This window comes from Athene cunicularia, assembly GCF_003259725.1.
Source record: "Athene cunicularia isolate RWA chromosome 1 unlocalized genomic scaffold, athCun1 chr1_part1, whole genome shotgun sequence".
NCBI classification, from domain to species: Eukaryota; Metazoa; Chordata; class Aves; order Strigiformes; family Strigidae; genus Athene; species Athene cunicularia.
Window position 1 is genome coordinate 2431292 of NW_020799091.1, and position 22470 is coordinate 2453761.

Here is a 22470-nt window from a genome sequence, read left to right on the forward strand (position 1 = left end):
TCCCTCCCAGTGATGTTAATTTTGCTGTGGCGTTCACTACAGGGCTCTGGTCAGACATGCTTCCACACACCCCTGCTTTTGGAGACCTCAGAATTAGATGGGACCTTTGATCCCCCTCTGCAAGGTTCTTTAAGAGGGTGTGATGCACTGCAAGGAGTAGGCACGGCAATAAACTGCAGCAGCAACTTTTAAAGCAAAATGGGAAACATCAAGTGCACAGATTAACCCCTGGGCCCAAAGAGACACCAGCTCTGCTGGATGTGCTGGGATTAGAGCATGGCCCTTGCCTAAGATCATGGAGCCCTTCATTGGCCCAAAAATAGTGGACCTCTTAGCCCCTGGCACAGTTGCACGTGCAAATGTGATAATGTTGCACATCGGACCCAGTGCCTACAGGGCAAACCTCTAATCCTGACTGCTCAATATGCTGATGCAAGCAACAGTTGAGAGGACAGACAAGGCAGCGGAACACTAGATTTTAAAATCTAGTTTTAGTGTCTTTAGACACCAACACAACTCTGATTCAGGGTCCAGGACGAGCTGAAAGATGCTGACACAGGTGTTACTATCACTGAAATGTGGGTACAGGGATATTGGACCAGGTCTCCCATTGCTCGTAGAAAATGTAACCCTGATTTACACCATGATGTAACCTAGGGTCTGTGTGTCCCTTGCTCCACTTCACGCAGAGAAACTGTCTCCCTCAAGTGTGGGGAGGGGAAATACCTTCAAGAGAATAGGATGGGCCAGCACATCCCTGTGTATCCCAAGAGATGTTTTTATTCACATGCTTTCTTTCACTTCACCCAAGGCTCCCTCTGTGTCCCTACTTCCCACTAAACCTGTGTTGTTTGAGTCATTGGGTAGGAATGGGATGCTGGAATTTAATTTAAAGCTGTTTTCTACATTCCTGAGTCTTGGCTGACCCTACATGGCTTTAGCTGTGACCTGGCTCTGTAACACCCTTTCTGTGACTCTTCAGAGGTGTCTAGTTCTTATGAAAAGAAGTGAAGGCCTTGAAATGGGGAGATTTAAATATTTTCCAGCAGCACTTTTTCCTAAAGGGTTTTCTGAATCTGTACCTGTGCTCCCACAGGTTGCATTGGTATTGCTCAACAAACGAGGGACAGGGGCCAGGCTCTGAAGCCAAGTGGTTCAGACAACCCTGCATCTCGACCACCTTGCCTGGTCTCCTTCCCCCTCAGTCGCTTCCAGAGAACAGGCAGTCTTGGGTGAGACACTGTCACGGATGAGTGTTTTAGATCACTTAAAGAATTTGTAAAAGCGCAACTTAACAGAGTTCGATGGCAAGGTTCACTCTATTACTTACTACATGGGAGAAACATACACAGGAAAATCAAGTTAGAATTGATTTAGAATGATTTACAGAGAGCCTGAAGATGTGAAAAGGTAAGGGGGACCCTTCTGTTGAGTCATGAGGTTCAGAATGAACTCTCTTGCTTTCTAAACTCCTCCTCAGAGAGGAGTCTAGGTGTGGCTGGATCCAATCTTAGCCCCAGAATTGGTCAATGGTTTATACCGAAGAGATAAAAAGCATAAGAAAAACCTCCTGTTGAGTCATCAGGTTCAGAAAGTACCCCCTTGCTTTCTAAACTCCTCTCAGAGAGGAGTTTAGGTGCAGATGGATCCAGACTTAGTCCCAGACTTGGTCAGTGGTTTATGACTAAAGGATTATATGTGTGCAGTCAATCCTTTCTATCACTATCCCAACTAGGTTTTAAAGTTTAGCATGCTATTAATCACCTCCCATCCAGGTGCAGCTCGAGCTGGGTGCCTCTGGAGAGGGAGGATGGGTGCGGACCTGAACAAGGAAATCCCTGGGCAGTTATACCTGTTCACCCACCTGATGTTCTGAGCCTATATTGGATTCCTTCACTGTCTCCAGACAGGCCGTTATCTTGTCTAGTTGCAGCTTCTCCTGATGGTTGTAGCCTTGAAACTATCTTCTGATTTATGCTGGCTCTGGAGACCCCTGATTTGACTAAGTAGGTACGGGTTTAGTAAGCCTAGGTGAAAGTTTACAGCTTGTGGCCTGAGGCTTCAGCAAACCTAGCGACTCATGCTAAGTAAAGCTAAGCAAACAGCATACTAAATCGCACAACTTTATAACTCTAAGTGATGCATTCTATTTAAAACTCATCTAAGCTAAATGACTAGTATCTCTTAATACTGAGAGGTGTCCTTGCTCAAGGGGAGGGTTGCCTGGTGTGCAGTCCAGTTGCTATCCAGGGAGAACTCCAGTTTGGCTCATCCAATGATCTGTCGTTGGTAAAAGATCTCATTGCTTCGAGGAGCAGCCTTGAGAGGAGTTTTAGCTCAAGGGGAGATCTCTGCCATGCAGCCACGCTGCTAGCAGGGGCAGCTCAAGGAGGGCTCACTTAGGCTGTCATATTTATGGGGTAAAGTGGTTGACTTCTTGTCAACTTGCACACAATGGGAGAGGTATACACAAGACTCCTTGTACCCACAACTTACTTTGTTCAGTCTGCTCCTTTGTGGGTTTCCTAGAGTTCTTGGCCCAGCTGCCGTCCAGGTCTTTACCTCCTTTGGAGCCTGTACCAAACCACTGCTAGTTAGTTAAGGAGGGGTTGAGTGCATCCATCACAGATGCCGTGAGCAGATGGCTCTGAAGGTATCCGCCTCCCAAAGTCCATTTTGCATATGTCTTCTACAACCTGGGGTTAGTTAGTGCTCTCTGGGAATACCCTTAAGTCTAATCTTGTACCTCAGCAGGGCAGGGAAGGAGCATCATGTGGTGTCTGGGGGCTGGACCCCCACTGCAGTCTGTTCATCATTAGGTGCAAGGTCATTGCTCCTTCCACTGCCACCACATATGGGGGTAAAAGAAACAAGGCAGTCCAAGCAAGGTCTGTGTAACATTGTCACATGTGTAGCTCAGCTCAAAAAAGTCTCCAGGGTTACCTGAAGGCATTTTTAACTTCTAAAACTCAAGGGTTGGATCAACAGTTGTTGGTAAAAGTGTTTTAAAGCTAGTAAACAAGTGAAGCAAGATCTCAGAGAACAGCCAGAAGGGTCAGGTTTCCTCAAACTTCTCTTTTGTCCCTTCAAATGGGTCTGTGTACCTCTTAGTTTTCCTGACTCTGTCCTCACCGTCTTTAAGAGTAACAGCAGACTGGTGACCGTAAGACAATTCCCAGGAAAGTGATCCACCTTGGACGCCTGGTGTCTGTGGCTTGTCTGGCCAAGGCCAGCTTCTGATGGTCTTTTCTGGGACTTCCTGAAGTCAAAATGATAGCCTCCAGGGATGATACTGGGTAGTTGTGAGTCAGGTGTCACACAGTGCAGGTGCTGGCACAAGTGTTTTTCAGAAAACTGTTTTCTGGAGTTATTTAACAGTTTGAGCTCCCAAAGTGCCCTGCAAACATGGCATGTGGCAGAAGCCAAAATGAATCACAGATAGGATGGAGACAACCCAAACAACCTGACTCCAAGCAATGCCCATGCTGAAACTTCCTGCTGAAACACTGTCCGAGTGTTCAAACCAGTGACTGTAATCCAGAGATACCACAGCATGCTCACAGGAGCCAGGCCTGTTCCGTGGTGCGCCTAAAACTGTGGCTGTGGTTTAGCTGTTGTGTCATGGGGCTACTTGTCATAAGGAGGCACAGCTTGGCATGGCATCTCTCTTCAGGATCTGGAGCCTCTTGGAGCCGCCCAGAACCCTGCAAACAGGAACGTGTTCACCACTGTCCTCCTTTATCCCATCCACTGTTCGGGCAACCCACCAGCACAGCACCAGTCCTCTGGATTTAATTGCACCCAGCAATTGCTGGGGAATGAGTGGTTCCAGGTTGGGTACGGTGGTGTTGCTGGTGCTTATCAGGCTTCAGAGCATGTGTACAGTGCCTGGGAAGAGCTTGCTTGCATCTTGGACCTGCTTCTCCACTTGGCTCAAAGAGGCAAGCATTGAGGTGAATGAAGGCTGTACCCGAGTTCCCCTTTCCCAGGCACCCTAAGTTGAAGCCCACATGTGAGCACCCACTCCAACATCGGGCCGGTCCATTTGAAGGCAAGCAGACCCACGCTGAGCTGTTGGTGCCCACCTACTGCTGCAGGAGCAGTGTGGAGCCTGACTCCTGCCAGCTGTGCCATCCAGAGAAGGACACGGGGTCCTGAGGGACAAGCGAACTAGAAGTCAAACGTGTACCGTTGTGGAGATGAAGGCCAAGCACACATGAGCCCAAACTAACATGAGTGCAGCCAGCAGGTTGAGAGAAATTATTCTTTCCCCCTGTCTGGCATTTGTTATTCCCAGCTGGGCACTGTTTTGGGGTCCCCAGAAGAAGACAGTGGCAAGCTGAAGCAAGCCTGATGGAGGCCATGAAGATGGTCTGGAGCACAGGACATATGAGGAGAGGCTGAGAGGAGCAGATTTGTACACCCAGCAGAAGGGATGGAGGAGCTTATTGATGTCTGCAGCTACCTAATGGAAGGACACGGGATGAGACGGAGCCAGACTCTTGCTGGGGATGCACAGTCACAGGACAAAAGACAACAGCACAGGCTGCAGCTATCTTCAGCATGAGCATGGCCAGAGAGTGGAACAGAGGCCCAGAGAGGCTGTGGGATCACCATCCATGGAGATACTTAAAGATGGACTGGACAAAGTCCTGAGCAACCTGATCTAACCTTGAAGTAAGTCCTGCTTTGAGTGGCAGGTTGGACCAGACCCCTCCAGAGTCTCCTTCCAACCTGAATTATCCCATGAGCCTACGCTCGGAGAAAGCCGCAGCCACCCAGACCCCACTGCAGGCCCTCGTTTTGGGATAACGAGCCACGGTTGTCAGGGAGGTTGCCAGGGAGGCTGACACCAGACATCCCTTCCCTATAGATTATCGTGCACAGCAGCACCATCAGTTGCTGATCTGCAAACGAGGCAGGAGGGCACCCAGAGGAAGCCCCGGAGGGTGTTTTGCGTCACTGGTCCGGGTTGCCTAGCACTGCTGGGACCGTAGAGAGGGGGCACCAGCTCTGGGGGCTTGGTGGCTTTTTCTCCCTGCGTGTCCTTTTTGAGAGTCAGACGTTGCTGAGGACCTGGCAGAGGAGCAGCTGAGGTGATGGCAGCTGAGGCAGGGATGCTCGAGCTGCCCTTCGTCCGTGATGACCAGCTCACCCGGTGCATGCGGCTGCGATTCCAGAGCCTGCAGCAAAAAAACATGAGGCCCCAGGATGGTGAGAAGCTGCTGCGTTCCAACGAGCACGTCTACCGAGTGGATTTCATCCGGCAGCACAACCTACGCTTCCTCCACTGGGACATCCAGATGGAGAGACCTGGGAAGGTCACGGTGACCGGCACCTCCCAGCACTGGACTCCTGATCTCACCCACCTTATGAACCGGCAGCTGCTGGAGCCGGTGGGCATCTTCTGGAAGAAGCCAGGGGCCAAAGACGTAGAGTGCAATGAGGCAGATGCCCAGGAATTTGGGGAGCGGATAGCAGAGTTAGCCCGGATCCGCAAGGTGATGTATTTCCTCCTCGCTTTCACTGACGGCCTCGAACCAGCTCAGCTGAAGGGCTCCATTGTTTTTAAAGCCTGATCCCCTCTTGCTCAGCCGTTCTTGCTCCAGCTATGCTTTTGTCTTTTTCTTTTTTTCTCAGTTCAGTTTTTACGTGGGTTTGTTGTGGTTGTTTTTTTTTTTTAATGAGGGACAGCATCAAGAAATAGTGGAGGACAGTTTGGTGTTTCTGAAGCCCTTCAGCCCTGTGAAATGTTCCCCAGATGTGCTGTCCTCTGTCTGAACGATGGGGAGGAGGGGGCCATGAGCTCGCTGCTGTATTTGCCTAGAGTATAAGACTGAATGCTTGTGAACTCAGCAGGGATTCACCAGATCTGGCTGGCGCAGCGTCTTGCTAGCTTGGTCTTGCCCTAAGCCCTCTAACTGTGGCAACTGCATACCAAAAGCCTGATAGAAAAATAAGGTCTTGCCATACTAGAAACAAGAGAGACAACCTGGAGAGAACCCTGGCTTCCAGTTTCCATCCTAGCCATTAAAAAGGGAGAGCCTATTTGCGATGGGGTGCTTCTCCTTGCAAGGATGCTGAGTGCTTGCAGGCTGCAGTGACTCCTGCTGCGACTGTGACTGCGTGGTGTCTCCGAAGACCATTCCCATGGAGGATCACCTCACTGTGAAGCTGAAGTACATTTGGACACGCTGTATGCTGCAGATTGCAAACCCACTGGACAAACTGGTGCAGGGAAGTTGGACCACCCTTTTCCTGACAGCCACCACCATTTCTTGCCGGGGTCACTGTGGGGAGGTGTACTCCAGCATGTTGCTCCCCTGGGGACCGTTGGTCCTGAGATGGGTTGGAGCAGGCGTGCATGTGTGTGCAGAGGGGGCAAGTGAGCCAGCAGCCCAGAGCAGGCTGTAGGTCTGAGCCAGCAGTGAGTCCCCCTGCAGCAAAAACAATCAGTGCATTGTCATGGCCTTAACGCACCCATGAATATATTTCTTCTGAAGCATCTGTAGAGAGCCATGAGGCTGCAGAGCACTTTGCGAACCACAGGGAAGGAACCTGCTGCTGCTGTCCCCAAAAGCAGTGTCTCCTACTCTCTACAAATGCAGAGGCAAGGAGCAGTGTCTGGGTGGCCATGGGAGCAGAGCAGAAATGGTACTTTTGCACGTTTAGGAGCAGGAATGTGGTTTGTGCCTGGCTTGTCCCATGACTGTGAATACTAACTTTGGTCATTCCCTTTTCCTCCACCGAAAAGTGAAAGGTACTTTGGTGAAGTTTCTTGAGACCCATGGCTAGAAATGTCCTTTGAAAGAGCCAAGTATTAATACAATTGGTCCTTTGATAAGATTGTACTCAAATGTGGGTGAAAGCTCCTCAAGGTACGTCCTGAGATGTGTAAGGAGAGAGCAGTGATGAGAGAGCCAGGACAAGGTGACTTTGCACTCGTGGCCTGCTGACTTGTGCAGACCATCCCCAAAAGTGCCCAACTTCAAAACCTCCAGAGATGCAGACTCCATGCCCAGCCCAACAGTAGTATATAAAATGATATGCACAAGCTAGGCCAGGCAGGTAGGAGAAGGAAAGCGGGAAGATCAGATACTGGCTGAAGAGGTGGTGGGAGCTTTGAGTCTTGCCCACAACCAAAGCTCAGGAACCACTGAATCACACAGCCGTGCCATGGGCATTGCCAGAGAAGTCAGTGTCTTTGTTTAGACCCCAAGAAATGCTGGACTTAATGAGTAAAGATAAAAGTGGATGCACCCCTGCTTGGCCATACATGGACCTACTGTGGGCCAAACCCACTTCTAGGGTCCTGGCAGACTTTCCCACAGGACATCCCTCCTTGTACACCCTAGAGCAAAGCTCCTGACTACAAACCACATTAGACCCAATAACAGGAGCCACTACCAACATCCAAAGGGGTTTTTACATGCCAGGTCTCACAATATGCCGTTGCTGGTTGCTGGGGTAGAGTTCTTGCTGCAGATACCTCACAGGGTATTGATGTACCACAGTAAATAAAAACCGAGTTAACAGGGCTCCCCTTAAGGACTGAGGCTGTGTGTGTCGTCTTCATACTCTTTCTGGAAGCTTCCCCAATCCTGCATGCAATAAAGCAGCACCCACCAATTTCCAACTCACTGTTGGTATTTTTGAGCACCTCTTTATCTCCAGTAAAAAGTAAAATGAACATTTACCTTCTTCTCTCTTGGTTTGAAAGGTTTAACGGAGCATTTAGCAGTTTTGTGTGGTTTGGGGGGGTGTGAAGCTGGGGAAAGAAGGGGAAATGATCCTCAGGTGGATCCTCCTTTCCATCAGAGCTGGGGGTGGGTGGTCAGTGGGGCAGTGTGATCTCTCTCTGCTGCAGGGAAGATGAGCCTCTTTATACCAGTCACTGAAACTCTCCCTACGCACTTTCAGCATCCTAGAAAGGCTTTCAGATACACCACTCGGTCCCATCTCCCAGGGGAATTTCATCCTGGTTTGTACCATGCTTAGCAGACTGGCACAGCTGGGTTCTTCCCTCCCCTTCCTAATCTGTTGGGAAGTTCCCAACAGAAGAGCCCCTGCTTGGAGGAATTGGCATCTACCAACTCCTCCCTCTAATCAGGGATGTTTCTCCAGGGTCACCAGTGCCGTTCCTCTTAATTAGGCACTCTTTTTTTTTTTTTTTTTTTTTTTTTTTTTAAGAGAGAGAGAGAAAATCTCTAAACCAGCTTAGGGAAATGAGCCTGGTGTTTCTGGTCTCCCAATTTACCTGTCTCTGAGCCCTTTTGCTGTGAATTTGTTCCACTAAAGAGTGTTACAGCTCCAGATCTTGGGAGCCCCTAAGTGGAAAGCAGCACAGTTGGATGAATGAGGAGACATGGTTTCCCCTGCCTCAGGGCTACACAATGGAGTTCAGGCCAAGACTCAGTGGGATCCTGGGATGGGTGATCCATGGCATGTTCATGTTCCCCAGCATCCACTGAGGAGGAAGATGTCTGGGGCTCTTCCCTGGGTGGGAGCCGTGGACCTCAGTTGCACGATGATCTTCTGGAGGCATCTGGGCTCCAGCTACTGCTGGGATTTGTAGATGTGCCCCAGGTTAATCCTTTAGGTAATGTGCAGCATCAGGTCAGCATGCAGCACAACAGCAGGGGTTGTGCTGTATGTCTTCAAGTGTGGTGTCCTGATAGGAACTTCATCCAGAGCTGCCACTTCTCTCTTACAGCCAGGGGACCCACAGACACCTTGGCCAGGGGGTGAAGCAACTGGAGGGATCCTTGACCAGGGGGGATGCTGTGCTCTGGGAGGAGCTGGGAGAAGGAACCTGATGTTTGAGCTCACACCTTGCACTTTGGCAGGTTGAGGACACAGAGCAGGCTTCTCCCATTTCCCCTTGGGTTGGTGTAGAGCACAACCAGTCCTTGCTCCTGGATCCTGCTCTGCATGAAGGCTGATGGCTTTTGCTGCCTTCAGCGGCCAAGGGTGTTTTCGGCACTGTCCCCAAGTAAAGGGAGGATGGTGGGGACCAGTATCCCCTGCCACCACTGGCAGGAACAGCAAGTCTCAGAACCAGCCAGCTGGAAGCTGTCGCTACCAGCTCTGGCTGACGAACTGCCTCTAATCAATGCCGTGATCATTTCTAAGCCTGCATTAATAGCAAGTTGATTAGCACAATGGTCCTCTATGACAATTCATTAGGATGAGCTCCAGTCAGGAGGGAATCGATGGGCACTGATGGAGGGCTGTCTGACCTTTCCTGGCGCTCTCCCAGAGGGAGTCTGGCACTCCTGGAAAACGCCAACCCCTCCAAAAGCAGCTCTTTCATGGCTCGCTCTGCTCTGCTTCTATTGATCCAGACAACTCAAGAGTGCTAGTGAGTTCGCAGGACTGATAGAATCATTAATATTTCAGTGTAGGAGCAATAAAAGCCTTGGGCTGGATTGTTGCTGGTAGCTAACGAGTTGGGGGGCTCTCTGGAGAGAATTCTTTCTGCAGGGTTATGGCTTCGTGACAGCAGCCAAAAAAATAGCAGAAGGCTCCAGCGTCTGGATGAGGACCAAGGCACAGTGCAGGGGCTCTCACCATGGCCCTGGACTTTCCGAAGAACTTCTGCATACAGCGTAGCTGTGTCCTGTCCTATCCCACCCCAACACTGGCAGCTGACTCCACCGGACAGTGATTATTTGGTGTATTGGAACATATTTTTCTCTGTGGGCATGTTAGGGTTTTTCCTCGCTTAGGTCATGATGCTTTGGGAGCTACTAAGTAAAAAAGAAAATCTGTGGACAGTTGGTCACATTACTACAGCTAAATCTGTCAGTACTTGTCAGCTCTCAACTATGTTAACTACATGGCCTCACAGCCCAGCCTGGCCATGAAATAAAACCATGTTGCCTTCACCTTCAGCAAAACCTAAGCTGTGGTGGGGCAGTTCCTTGCTGTGTGCCTCTATGTCCTGGTTGCAAATAAAATGCAGATCCTTCTAGATGTAGCACCTGCACATGGCTGTGCCCATTTCTGTCTCAGCTGTTGGGTGGATTTTCCATCCAAAGCAAAGCTTGTGGTGCCTGCAACCATGAAGGGCTACGGGCTTTGGTAGTTACCCTCCATTTGTGCCTGTCCCACTGGCAGTGCAGATGGCAGTGACACCAAACCTGTGCTCCCTCAGCTCCACAGCTGCTCCAGGGCTTCTTTCACTCCAGGGCCTCTTTTCCTTCTTTCAACTAGTCACCTCCCTGTGCTTGATCGGATGAGTATGGTCGCGCTTGACAGGGAAAAATGGAGACGTTGTGGGGATGGGGATCTCGTTTTTCCTGCTTTTTTTTTTTTTTTTTTAGCAGAGTAGATGTATTCAGAGTGTCTAGTCCCTGTTTATTGCCATCAGGTAGATGAGCACTTGCCCTTGGGCCAGTCAAGTCACATCAGAATGAAGTAAGAGAATCAAAGAAGGTGCCCTCTTTTAGTGGTACCCTACTGACACTAAAATGAACAAAAATGTGATCATAAAAATAACCATCCCTGGTCAGACCAAGGACACTTCTGCTCCAATAGCCTGTTTATAGCAGTAGATGGCAGCAGATGTCCAGGGTAGAATTATAAAAAAGAGGACAAGGATCTCCTGCTCCGTATTCCAAGGAGCAATGAAGTCTAAACTATTCTGGTACATGTTTATCTAGTCTGCATTGGAGCAACCAGGTCCAAAATCTGGCCCTAACAGACCGTAAGCAAGTCCATCCCCCTCACATTCTTCCTTATCTTTGATATTGTCTGTGTTATTTCCAGGATGGGAGTCAAAATCAGCAAAAAAGTGAATAACCTAGGTGTATGTGCCTCTTCTCTTGCAGGTCATCCCAGACTGGAAGGAGCAGGAGTGGAATCCCGAGAAACCCGAGAGCTACGTGGGAATCTTCCACTTCCAGTTCTGGCGTTTCGGTCAGTGGCTGGACGTGGTGATAGATGACCGCCTGCCCACACTGCACAACCAGCTCATCTACTGCCACTCCAACTCCAGGAACGAGTTCTGGTGTGCCTTGGTGGAGAAAGCTTATGCCAAGTAGGTACCCAGGCAGTTGCAGGACAAGCTGGGACCTGGGCACCCTGGTTTTCTGTTCATTTGTCAGTTGGTTTGCACCAGTGGAAACAACAGCTTTTCTGGGGAGGAGTAGGACATATCTCAAGGAGATAGAAACTTTAAGAAAAAACAAACAAACAAACAAACAAACAAAAAAACAAACAACCTTCTCTAGCCTTAATTTACCCTCAAGGCAAAATATTCTCCAACTCCACATTTATTAAACACCTATCCCAGAGATTTCAAGTTCCGTTTACTTTGTCTTATGACAGCAAGAGCGCTGCAAGCAGCATGAGTTATTTTTTTACCCTAGTTTGCTGTGCCCACCCACTGAAAGTTTTATTACAAATCTCTGTTCCCCAGTCTGCCCCAGGAACTGTTCTAGACCACTTAATATGTTAAGCCAGTGTTGTTATGCCAACCCTGTACCCTGTTTCAGGTTGTCAGGCTGTTATGAGGCCCTGGATGGAGGCAACACAGCTGATGCCCTGGTAGACTTTACTGGTGGGGTCTCTGAACCTATTGACCTGACCGAAGGGGACTACATTGCTGATGAAGCCAAGAGAAACCTCCTCTTCGAGCGTGTGTTGAAGGTGCACGGCCGGGGAGGCCTCATCAGCTGCTCCATCAAAGTAAGCCATGTTACCTGTATAGTCACGGTCTCGTGGGAATTGGCATTTTAGGATGCAGTTGTCTTATGCTGTCGGAGACCTCTAAATTAGATCAGGTGAATTATGGCCAAGGGTTTCTGCTTCTTGTGATGGCAAAAGGAGTCAAGCCTAGGTATCAGCCCTCTTTATTCCTCATTGCTGTGTCCAAGAGCCCAGATTCATCCCACCACTGTTTAAATGTTAGGAGAGGATTCACTTCCAGAGAAGGGCGTTTTGGTGTCTGCACGTGGACATCTCTACAAACGCTGGGTGCCAGACCTCCCATTATAACCAGTAGAATGAGCTTTATTGGTTGACAATATGCGAGCTCAGAGACCTCTTGCAGTAGATGAAGACCAGGATTTAGCACTTAAAATAGCATCTGATACATCTGCCAAGGCAACTGGCACTATCCCTGAGCATTGGTGCTCTTCTTCTTGGCTCAGAGAAACCTGCAGAGAAATCTGAGCTCCTATTTTTTCCCAGTCCCTGCAAAGACAGTCGCATCCTCCTGGTCCAAGCACTGTCTGTGTCCCCCTGCCCAGGCGACATCAGCAGCTGACATGGAGGCCCGCCTGGACTGCGGACTGGTGAAGGGCCACGCGTACGCAGTGACGGACGTGCGGAAAGTCCGCCTGGGCCATGGCCTGCTGTCCTTCTTCAAGTCAGAGAAACTGGACATGATCCGCATGCGCAACCCGTGGGGAGAGCGGGAGTGGAACGGCCGTTGGAGTGACACGTGAGTTAGGACGGGCAGCCAGCAGCACCTTTTTTTGGAGGGAAAAGCTGGGTTGGAGCAAGCTTTGAGACATGAGACAATTTGGCTACATCCATACCTGTAGGATAACATTGTATGGGCAGTTGTGGGATGCTGCTTCAACACATGTCCTAAACCTTCTATTTCATTCCTTGCCCTGGCGTCCCAGGAGGGTGGCTGAGCTTGGAAGACCTTCTCATTCTGGTGGATGTTGTGGTGAAATTGCCAGGATGTTCACACTAGTGCAGGATGATTATAATTCACCTTTCTGCTCCCAGTCTTGTTCCACCAAAAATAGCATCCAATAGAATCAACCTCTACCACTAGTGACTGCTGTGATGTTTGTGGGTGGGATGAGGAACCAAGAGCTGGTGAAACCAGAGCCTTTGGCTGGAGTCCATTTTGTTATCTTCACCTATAGGGTTTTGAAAGTACTGGCCAAACAAAATCTTGCCAGGTTGGATTGAGCCCTACTGGTCAGGAAGGAAGTTGGATCTCCAAGCCATGCTGCACTCGCTCCACGTCTGGAAGATGAGCTAACCAGAGCGCTGTGGGGACTGTTTGCATGGCTGGAGCTTTATACAGGCCTTGTGCCCCTGACAGATCCTGCCGAGGGCAGGTAGCACCTTCAATTCTCATGTGTCCCCTTGCCCTCAGAGTAATGATCCTGTACTCTTCCCACAGCTCTGAAGAATGGCAGAAAGTGAGTAAAAGTGAGAGAGAGAAGATGGGGATGACAGTAGAAGACGACGGAGAGTTCTGGTGAGTCCCTCCTGGGGTTGCCACCACAGGCCATGCCCACAGAGTCCTCCCACCCCATGAAGCATGTGAGTCATTTCCATGCGTACATCTATCCAGAGCAAACAGCCTTCCAAGCCCTAGGGATATTTAGTGAAGCCTCCTCCTTGAGCCCATGGGTGTTAACTTCGAATGGCCGTGACCCTCGGTTTGCAAGCTGCTCTGTATCACGCTAGGTCCAAACTATTATGGAACCTGTTATGAATGTGCTGAACGTAACGGCCTCACCAGGTATGTTTCAATACATCCATGTGTGGAGGAAGGGCCACTACCCTGCTCCTCACACTCCAAAACACATTGCTCTGTTGTTTAAACTGCAGAAGAAGTATTGGCTGCGTGCATGGAGGCAGGTTCCTCCATCTCTTTTGTTATTCAGCAGCCATCAGAGCCTACCCACACACAGTCTCTGACAGGTGATGAAGAAAATCCCTGCAGCGTACTGTTCCGGGGAATGAAGCAGCATAACGAGGCTCTGTCCTTTCCTAACTTAGGATGACCTTCGAAGATTTCTGCAAATACTTCACGGACATCATCAAGTGCCGTCTCATCAACACATCCTACCTGAGCATCCACAAGACCTGGGAGGAGGCAGTGCTACATGGGGCATGGACCAGAAACAATGACCCCTTGAAGAACCGCTGCGGAGGCTGTATCAACCACAAGGACACCTTTTTGCAGAACCCCCAAGTGAGTCATGGAACAGAGGACCTTCTTGGAGCCTTCACATGTGCTTCCAAGTGCTTAAATCTCCTACAGGGACCTAGAAGGCCAAAATGGCTGCCAGACCTGTAGTAGATTAAATGTGCTCACAACCATTCTTTGGCTGACGTATGTGCTCACAACCATTCCTGGCACAGCGTGACCAGTTTCCAGGCCAATTCTATTAACCTTATCCCTCCTATCGGGGAGACTGTGTCCAAGTGCCTGGTGTAGAGCATCTTGGCACAAGTAAACAGCAAACTGCACCACAGGGTAGCAGTGTTAGCTGGTGCCAGTCAAACAGGGCCAGGAACCATTTCCAACAATTTGCATGTCTGAATGATCAAATTCCAGTTCCTTTGCCCAAACCTTGGCACTGTTAAACTTACCAGGACAGGTGTAGTCTGTAGGGACTGTTTCCTTCTAGCCTGGCCTTCAGAAAAGGCCCTGCTCTGAAGGTCATCTCATGGAACGAGTGTTTCTGTCCTATCCTGCTCTGAACTGGGATTCTCAGTAACATGAGACAAGTTCTTGTGAGTCCTTCATCTAACAAGCAGATGAAGGATGGTCTGGTCCGTTGCAGGAATTGTCATCGAGGTTGTTTCCTGCTTCCGGCTCTTCACTAGCCTTCTTCTTAGGTCTCTGTGAACATCAGTTTCTCCTTCCATGCCTTGTAGGAGGACTTGTGGCAGACTGCAAGGGGTGAAAGTCTCTGATATGAGACTGCATCTAGATTCTTTGGATTCTGCCAAGCAATTCCAAGACTGGAATTCCCAGTCTTTCTCTAAGATGACCCAAAAAGGTCTCTGACTTGGCAAGATGATACCAGTTCCCAAGAGGAGTAGCTACAGGCTCTCGATGCTGGTACTGAAACCAGACTGTCCCCGCAGTGAGGGGAATGAGGAGAAGCTGAGGTTTACTCTACTATGCGTCTACCCCCACCCATGCCCAGTGATCCTGTCTTTGTAGAAGTCCTTTCCTTACCTTCCTCCCTTTGCTTCTAGTATGTGTTTGATGTGAAGAAAGCAGAAGATGAAGTGCTGATCTCCATCCAGCAGAAGCCAAAAAGGACCAGCCGCAAAGAGGGCAAAGGAGAGAACTTGGCCATAGGCTTTGATATCCATAAGGTAGACCATGCATGTTGGCCTGGATACCCCCATAAGTTTGTTTAGCGGTGGAGTGGTACATCAGTCCTGTGTTACCATTGGTATTGTTCATTTAAGCATCATCTGGATGTCTCAGGGGTGCCTTCAGCACAGCCTGCCCCCCTCTAGAGGTGATGAGAGATTTCAGAGGTGAGCAGCGGCAGCATGGACAAGTTCTCCTTGCTAAAAGCACTGATTAGTCTGTATTCTCCACATGTTGAAATCCGTTAGACTGATCCTTATGTGTTGCTTGCTGGGTCCATAGTGTCACGCTGGAATGCAAGAGACAAGTCCCCAAGCCAACAGAGTTGAGAGAGCCATATCCACACTTGTTTTACATCCAGCCCAGTTGGGACCATTTTGCTGGTTCTCTTAACATCAGCTCTCCAGCACTTTGGGGTCAGTCCTTGCAGTCTGGCCCTGTGAGGTGGATACCAGTACACTGTCTGTCAGTGCTGCTGAGCATCCCGCTGTGGTTTCTGCCCAGGTGGAGCTCAACAGGAACTACCGGATGCACACCCTGCAGCAGAAGGTGGCCAGCTCCATTTACATCAACTCCCGCAGCGTCTTCCTGAGGACGGACCTGAAGGAAGGCCGTTACGTCATCATCCCCACCACTTTTGACCCTGGTCATGTAGGCGAGTTCCTTCTCAGGATTTTCACAGATGTGCCTTCAGATTGCCGGTAAGAAGCAACAGGAGGGATGGGGAGGAGCTGGCTATTTGGAGAAAACCCTGTGCTTTTGAGATGTGGTTTTCCTGATTGGAATTGGTCATAGCCTTGCCTGGAGCTGGCGTCTGACTTCCTTTGAAGGGTGGCCAAGAGATAGGGCATCTTTACAGCTCTCACCACAGACATGCAGAGAAGCTCCCACTCTGCTTCTAAGCATGACATGGGAGAGCATCCCAAACCCAGGCTGAGGAGCTTGGAGTGGGGAGCAGAGTCTGACAGGGGACAGTGTGTGGTCCTTCCATCCTGGTAGAACAAACTGTCTGGCTTGCACATGGGGTAAGGCTGGGCACCTCTCAAAGGCCACATGTCTTTCCTCGCAGAGAGCTGACACTGGATGAGCCAGCACACACCTGCTGGAGTGGGATGTGTGGTTACCCACAAGTGGTATCCCAGATCCATGTCCTTGCCGCAGCCGGGCTCAAGAATCAGGACTCCCAAGGAGGTACTGGTCTTTCCCTGCCTGTTGTCTAGTCCTGGAGAAGTTGGGATGGTTGTTTCAGTGGGAAGAGAGGGAGGTGGCTTCATGAGGTGGGAGGTTGCTGGGATTTATTATGTCCTCAGAAAATTTTTTCAGTGAACATGACTGATTCAGACACCAGAGGAGGAGAAATTCCATGGAGAATCAAACTCAATTCTTGCTGTGGACATGATCTGGGAGCTCTTATATTTAGGCTGTTGTCTAAGATCCTCAGGAGACCCTCCCAAATCTTCCCCAAAGCCCTTAGCAGTGGTCCTGTAACAATCCAGACTTTCCTCCTGACTATGAACAGCTGCAAGAGTCAGGAATTGTATGTAAAGGGTTTTTTTTTTGTAGGAAGAACAGAGAAGCAGCGGAGCAGCTGATTGATGTGCTGTAGTGTTCATCACCAGAGGCTGGATAAATGTCTATCAGTAGAGAGTAGGTCAAATTTAGCTCATTTTGGGATAGTGTGGATTGAGAGTCTCTCCTTCTATTTCCTGTAAGTCCCGCTCCACACTTGGCTCCTAGGAGCCCTCTGAGATGACCTGAGCCACCACCAGCACAGTGCACTCTGTTTCTGCCTCCTTGGTCCTGCCAAGGTTCATTGTCACGGTCCTCTGATGCGATTTTGACATCCAACACTTGTCTTGCATGAAAGACAGCAGCAGCACCATGCCTCACCATGTCCTGCGGCCACACAGAAGCTCATAGCAATAGCCCCGTGTTCGGTCATTCTGGGGTATCTGGACTGAGAAATGAAGGGGTAGTGATGACTTGTACTGGGAGATCATTGAAGTTGTCTTCAGACAACTTCTAGAGGCCGTGATTAGAGAAGCAAATGCCTTTCCACCATGGGAACAGACCAGATTCTAGCCTTTTTCCTCCATTTCCTGAGTCAAGGACATGTTGAATGTGGCACTGGCAAGACAAAATAAAAGAATTGAAAGCTTAAAATTTAAAAAATCTAAATAAAAAAATTTTTTTTTTTCTTCACCCAAGCATTATTGTCAGAGATGCATATCACTAGAGCCCTGCAAGTAATGAGCAGGATTCTTCCTTAGGGCAAGGACTAGCCCAATTTTCTTATTTATCACATGCCACAAAGGGAGTCTTTCTATCCTGTCGGCTGTTTGGGGAGGGAATTCAACCTAGGTAGGCTGTTTTCTCTTGTGTTACTCGCATAGCTCAGTGTATCTGTAGCAACATAGGGAAATCTGTAGCCAAAAGTCTCTGAAGTGTTCACAGAAACAAGATCTGTCTTTCCTTCAGTCAAGGGTACATGTGGATTCTGAAGCCATAAAACATTTTTTCAGCAAGAGACCCTTGGGAAGGGTTTTTTTCCAGCTGTTTTCCAGCTGTTCAGCTCCCACCAACAGTCTGCATGTTTGGTGCTTTCCAGTGCAATGGCATCTTTTGTGTCCTCCAGCCCAGGCCTTCCACACTACTTTGGAAATAGTGATTTACAGACAGGAATTGGCTCCGGCTGATGGAATATGAGGATTTAACGGGACATCCCAAAAGACTAGTCTAGTTTGGAAAAACAGCTGTGAAATCCGGCAGCTGTGTCTCACCAGGGGAGCCAGGTCCTTGCAAACAGAAAGCTAACGAGGAGGTGGTCTGGCAATCAAAGATGTGGTTCTTAAATCCTTGGCCTTCAGAAGGGGGTGGTTTGTTCCCCCTCATTTCCACATTTCCCTTGGACAAGAAAACTCATCTACCTGGTCTGTGTTTCCATCATAGCCGCTAAAGCTTATCGTTAAAAAAAAATGCATTTTGGCAGCTAAATTTCATAGCAATAACTCATTCTCTACTGAAATTCCCAAAACAAGCGTTTGTTTCCTAAGGGGAAAATGTTCACTAATGAGGGACTCTTTCCCTCTCCTGGAAGCTCAGGTACTGTCCAGCTGTGAGCTGGTAGTCTGTGAACTTGGTAATTTTACTCTCCATCTTTGTGGCCTGTTTGTTCCCCATGACTATCTTGTTCCAGCTGGGATATTGCAGTAACTTTCCTTTCCCACTTTCTCCTCCCCTTCCCACTCATTTCCCCCGGTTGCCCCTCAGTGCCCAATCTTTCTCTTCGCCATGTCTCTAACTGCCACCAATGATCCTTTTGACCTTCTCCGTGAGTTCCTGCCCACAACAAATTCTCTAAGAACCATCTTCACCTCTTTAAAAGACTTCTAAATACATTTCCATCCTAAGGCTCCTCATTCATTGGTTGCTCACCAAACCTTTTTAGTGCTCAAATGGTCTCATTTTTGGGTCTCATAACTTAGCATATCTTGACACTTAATTTTGGCTTGGTGTTGTGCTGTCTCTCATCACCTTGACCACCCAACATTTTTCTTAACCCCGACATTAGTCGTTGTACTGACAGCGCCTGCAACATTGAGTCTCACTGAGTCTAGGAGGAAGATGTGCCAGTGATTTGTGCATGGGGTTGAAATGCACAGTCCCTGCTGAGGTAGCTAGTTATCACCTTAAAGTAAAACTAAAGTTAGACCGACTTGGGAGTATATGAGCAGCAGTGGAAGCAAGTGGGTTTTTGCAGCTTGAAGGCACTTGCCTTCTTGGCGTTTCCTTCTGTGAAACAATCTGTGAGCCTGTTTCTCTTCTCCATGGCTTGATTTCTGCCTGCCTTCAGCAGAGGAAATCTTGAAAGGAGAACTGAACAAGGCGGTGTCTTCTGTGAAAAATCTATCCAAAAGCCCCAGAGAATTTGGAGTTGTGAAGGAGTGTTTATGTAGAATATGGGGTCAAGGGAGAGGCGGCCATTTCATAGCAGTCCATCACTACCTACTGCCCAGGGACACTTAACAGAAGCAAGCCTGAGCCCAACAGCTGAGCTTCATGGACATCATCTGGGTGTGATGAACTCTTTGGTAGAAATTAATCTCCTCTGGTGGGGTGTAGAGGAAAAGTGCTGCATGACACCCCTGGGAAAGGTCTCTGGGGAATTACAGGAGCTACAAGAATGCAAAAATTCCCTTTTCTCTCCCCAGGAGCTGACCCTTATGTGATCATGAAGTGTGAAGGGCAGAAAGTTCGCTCTCCAGTGAAGAAGAACACGGTGTCTCCAGAGTTTGATGTGAAAGGGCTCTTCTACCGCAAGAAGCCAGGCCAACCCATCATTGTTCAGGTACCCAGCAGGCTTGAGGGATGGACACCCTCTCTCCTTTGAACCCCTCCACTTCCCCTCTCCTCACGCTGTCCACAGTGAGTCTGTTCCCCCAGACTGAGCAGTATCAGTTCACACAGCTCAACCTCTCAGCACCGCAGCTGAGCTGTGAAAATCCCCCACACCTTGACCACCTCCACGGCTCCAGCTAAGAGCAGGTCCTCAATGACACCTTCTCCTCTCCAGTGCTGCATCCTTCGAGGAACTGCCCTCCTCTCTGTTTTGTTTCCCCAGATCTGGAACCACAACTTAATAAGTGACGAGTTCTTGGGCCAAGTGGTGCTCACGGGGGATCCCGGCGACCGGCAGTCAGTGCACACGCTGCACCTCCAGGACAAGGGGAACAGGAGATCAAACGATCTCTCTGGAACCATCGCTGTGAAGCTGCTCAGCAGTAACATCCTCACCAACGTCTAAATACTCAAGGACTCTTCTGGTGCCACATATGTGTATATAAACATGCACACATACATACGTATATATATATATACACACACACAGCCTACTTACCATCTGCAAAGTGTATATGAACTATGCATGCATTCCACTCAAAGGAGCCAATCTTGTGTTTTCAATGTTAAAAAAATGGTGCCTTTTTGGGGAACCGCAACGATCCTTCTGCTGGCATCCTCTGCAGCCCCCATCGCCGCCGTGTGCCCTGTGGGATTGCTGCGAGCACGCTGTGTGTCCTGACAGCCAGAGCACGATGCCCTGATGCTGTTTGTTTACACGGGCTGGCACACACGTGCCGCCACGCACACGTGTGGCCTCTGCAGTCCCACCAGCCGCTTCAATGCATCTTCGATGTCTCTGCTTGGATTTAGAGTAGCGTGTGTGAAGTCGTCTCCCGTGAAACTGCCATTTAATCGCTTCTCTGTGGAGGCACCTCAGCAAAGGAGAAGTGGAAAAAAAAGATTGGGGCCTTTTGGATGTTTTCTGGGTATGGGTTAGCGTACTGCAACTAGAAGGAAAATGCACCAAGGCAGTCCCAAATCCCAAATCCACAGGGGCAACAAGACTAATGGCTGCATCATTTTAGGGGTGAGCTTTCTCGTCCTGAATCTTGTTCAACCCCATGCAAGCGTGAAGGATACAAAGATGCCAACAACCATAGTGGGACAACTGTTCTCTGGGGTCAAGTTTTTGAATTGGTCTGTACTCAGCTCCTGCATGTGCCTCTTGAATGCCGTGGTGCCTGCTGTCTACATGTCTTCATGCAGTCCCCATCCCAAGAGCTCACCCCAGTAGCTGGGGTGGGTTGTCTGCTGGGGCCCTTCAGCGTTTAGATTAAAGGAGATCAGTTCCTGTGAAGGCCAAAGCATCAGGTCCGAGGGATGGGGAGCTTTGCTCAGTAGGCTTCATCTTTACTGCTGCATAAAGTGCATCATTTCTCAGTGCCTCGCTTTCCCAAATTATTTTAAAAAATAGTGGGATTTTAGCTTGTGCTAGAGGAGAAAAGAGGAGCGCTGCTCCCAGTGCAGCTTGAAAATGCTGGGAATATGTAATTCATACCAGTGTTCGTCTTTCACCTTTAATTTCCAGTGTACTGGCCTGGAGGATGCGTTGCAGAGTGCTGGAGGCAGTCTCACAAGCACAACCCAAACACATCCTTGGGGCCGTGTCTAGGGCTGTGCTCTGCCCCTGTTCGCCATGAAGACTGGGTTTATCTGCCTTATTCCACTGGGTGGCAGAATCTGGCTTCTTATAAACCATCCCAGATAAGCCAAACAACAAACCCTAGTCTGGCCTTTCAGCAGCTGATCAGGGCAGGTTTCAAAACATTTTTTCTCCTGTTGTTTAGGTGGTTGGGTTTTATTTATTCATGTGCCTTTAAAAATAGTGCAAGTTAAGGGATTTTTTTTCTGTCAGATTTTCTAACAAGCTAATCTTTTGCAGTCACCTGCATGCAAAGTGGTGTAATCTTGGTAAATTTTGGCCTGAGCAGAGCACTCTGCCTGCAAGGACTAGTGAAGAGAAAAGCCTTCTTTTGCCATAGTAAGTAGGGTTTCTGCTTGTTCTACTAGATGCCCATGTTTGTTCTGCAGGTCTGGTGTTTTGTTTTTTTTTTTAAAGTTCCTAAAGATCTGCAAAGTCTGTGATGTGTGAAGATGTTCCCCTAAGTCACGTTACCTGCCAGGTCAATTCTTGGTGCGTCCAGAAGCGTATGGTACAACTTAATTGATATTTTTGGAGGCTGTTTTTCCCTTTTCCTAATATTCAGAGTTTACCTGTGGTTGTGAACGGGTTTTTTTTACCAAATTGCTTATTTTCTTAGGCCATTTTTTACAGGACTTAGAGACAAGCAGTGGCCCACAAGATACTCTTTCCACGTCTCAACTATTCCTGGCCTGCACTGGGCACCCTCCAGCCCCTGGTGCCATCACTGGGACCTAGTTTAGTTCAGTATCTTGCAGAGTTGGCTCAAATGCTCCTAGTTTGGTAAGGTGACATTTTGACCCCCAAAGTCAAAGCAAATCCTTGAATTTGGGCAGGCCAATTCAGAGATATTTTGATTTTATTGTCATTTTGTTCATGGGACTCATCACTGAAAATAAATGAAAGCGGTATTGCGGGGCTAGAAGGCATGATTTAATTCTTAGGAGATCTCACAGGCTCATGTTCAGAGTGGTATGTGAGAGGCACTGTGATGCCCAAAGATACCTCACCGGGCAGGGAGGAGAGCTATTTAGCTAAGGAAGAACATCACAGGAGCTTTGCACCATCATCATCAGATGGGGGTAGCCAGCCTGCCTGTATTAGCCTTGTTTTCTCAGGAAATCAGGCTACTGATAGCTTCAGGATACAAGAGCCATTTGGCCAGGAGTGCCCTGACATGTGCCAAACCTCACCGTGATCCCCAAGGAACGGCGCTGAAGCTTGCCAAGGAGTAGCGGTGCCCTGGTACTCCTGAGCAGCCTCCTTCCTTCCTACAGAGAATCAAGCCATAAAGAGAGGAAAGGCAGCTTTTTAACAGATTCTTTAAAAAAAAAAA

At 48.9% G+C, this 22470-nt stretch overlaps 2 protein-coding genes across 3 annotated transcripts in view; both read left to right on the top strand.

Moving 5' to 3' along the window:
- Positions 1-22470, top strand: part of CAPN5 (calpain 5) — a 58850-nt gene extending 36380 nt beyond the window's left edge. Inside the window, exons 4-13 of one of the 2 annotated variants that reach the window (XM_026848774.1) lie at positions 10833-11041; positions 11499-11691; positions 12255-12448; positions 13151-13228; positions 13756-13951; positions 14968-15090; positions 15596-15792; positions 16161-16282; positions 19303-19439; positions 19713-22470. In XM_026848774.1, the coding sequence (XP_026704575.1) occupies positions 10833-11041; positions 11499-11691; positions 12255-12448; positions 13151-13228; positions 13756-13951; positions 14968-15090; positions 15596-15792; positions 16161-16282; positions 19303-19439; positions 19713-19895 (1632 nt within the window). In that variant the 3' untranslated portion in view covers positions 19896-22470. The remainder of the gene's footprint in view (positions 1-10832; positions 11042-11498; positions 11692-12254; positions 12449-13150; positions 13229-13755; positions 13952-14967; positions 15091-15595; positions 15793-16160; positions 16283-19302; positions 19440-19712) is intronic. The other variant, XM_026848782.1, reaches the window with a different exon arrangement.
- On the top strand, positions 4928-7703 carry OMP (olfactory marker protein). The gene has a single exon (XM_026848793.1). It carries the CDS (start codon positions 5100-5102, stop codon positions 5577-5579), a length of 480 nt encoding a protein of 159 aa, XP_026704594.1. The 5' UTR covers positions 4928-5099; the 3' UTR covers positions 5580-7703.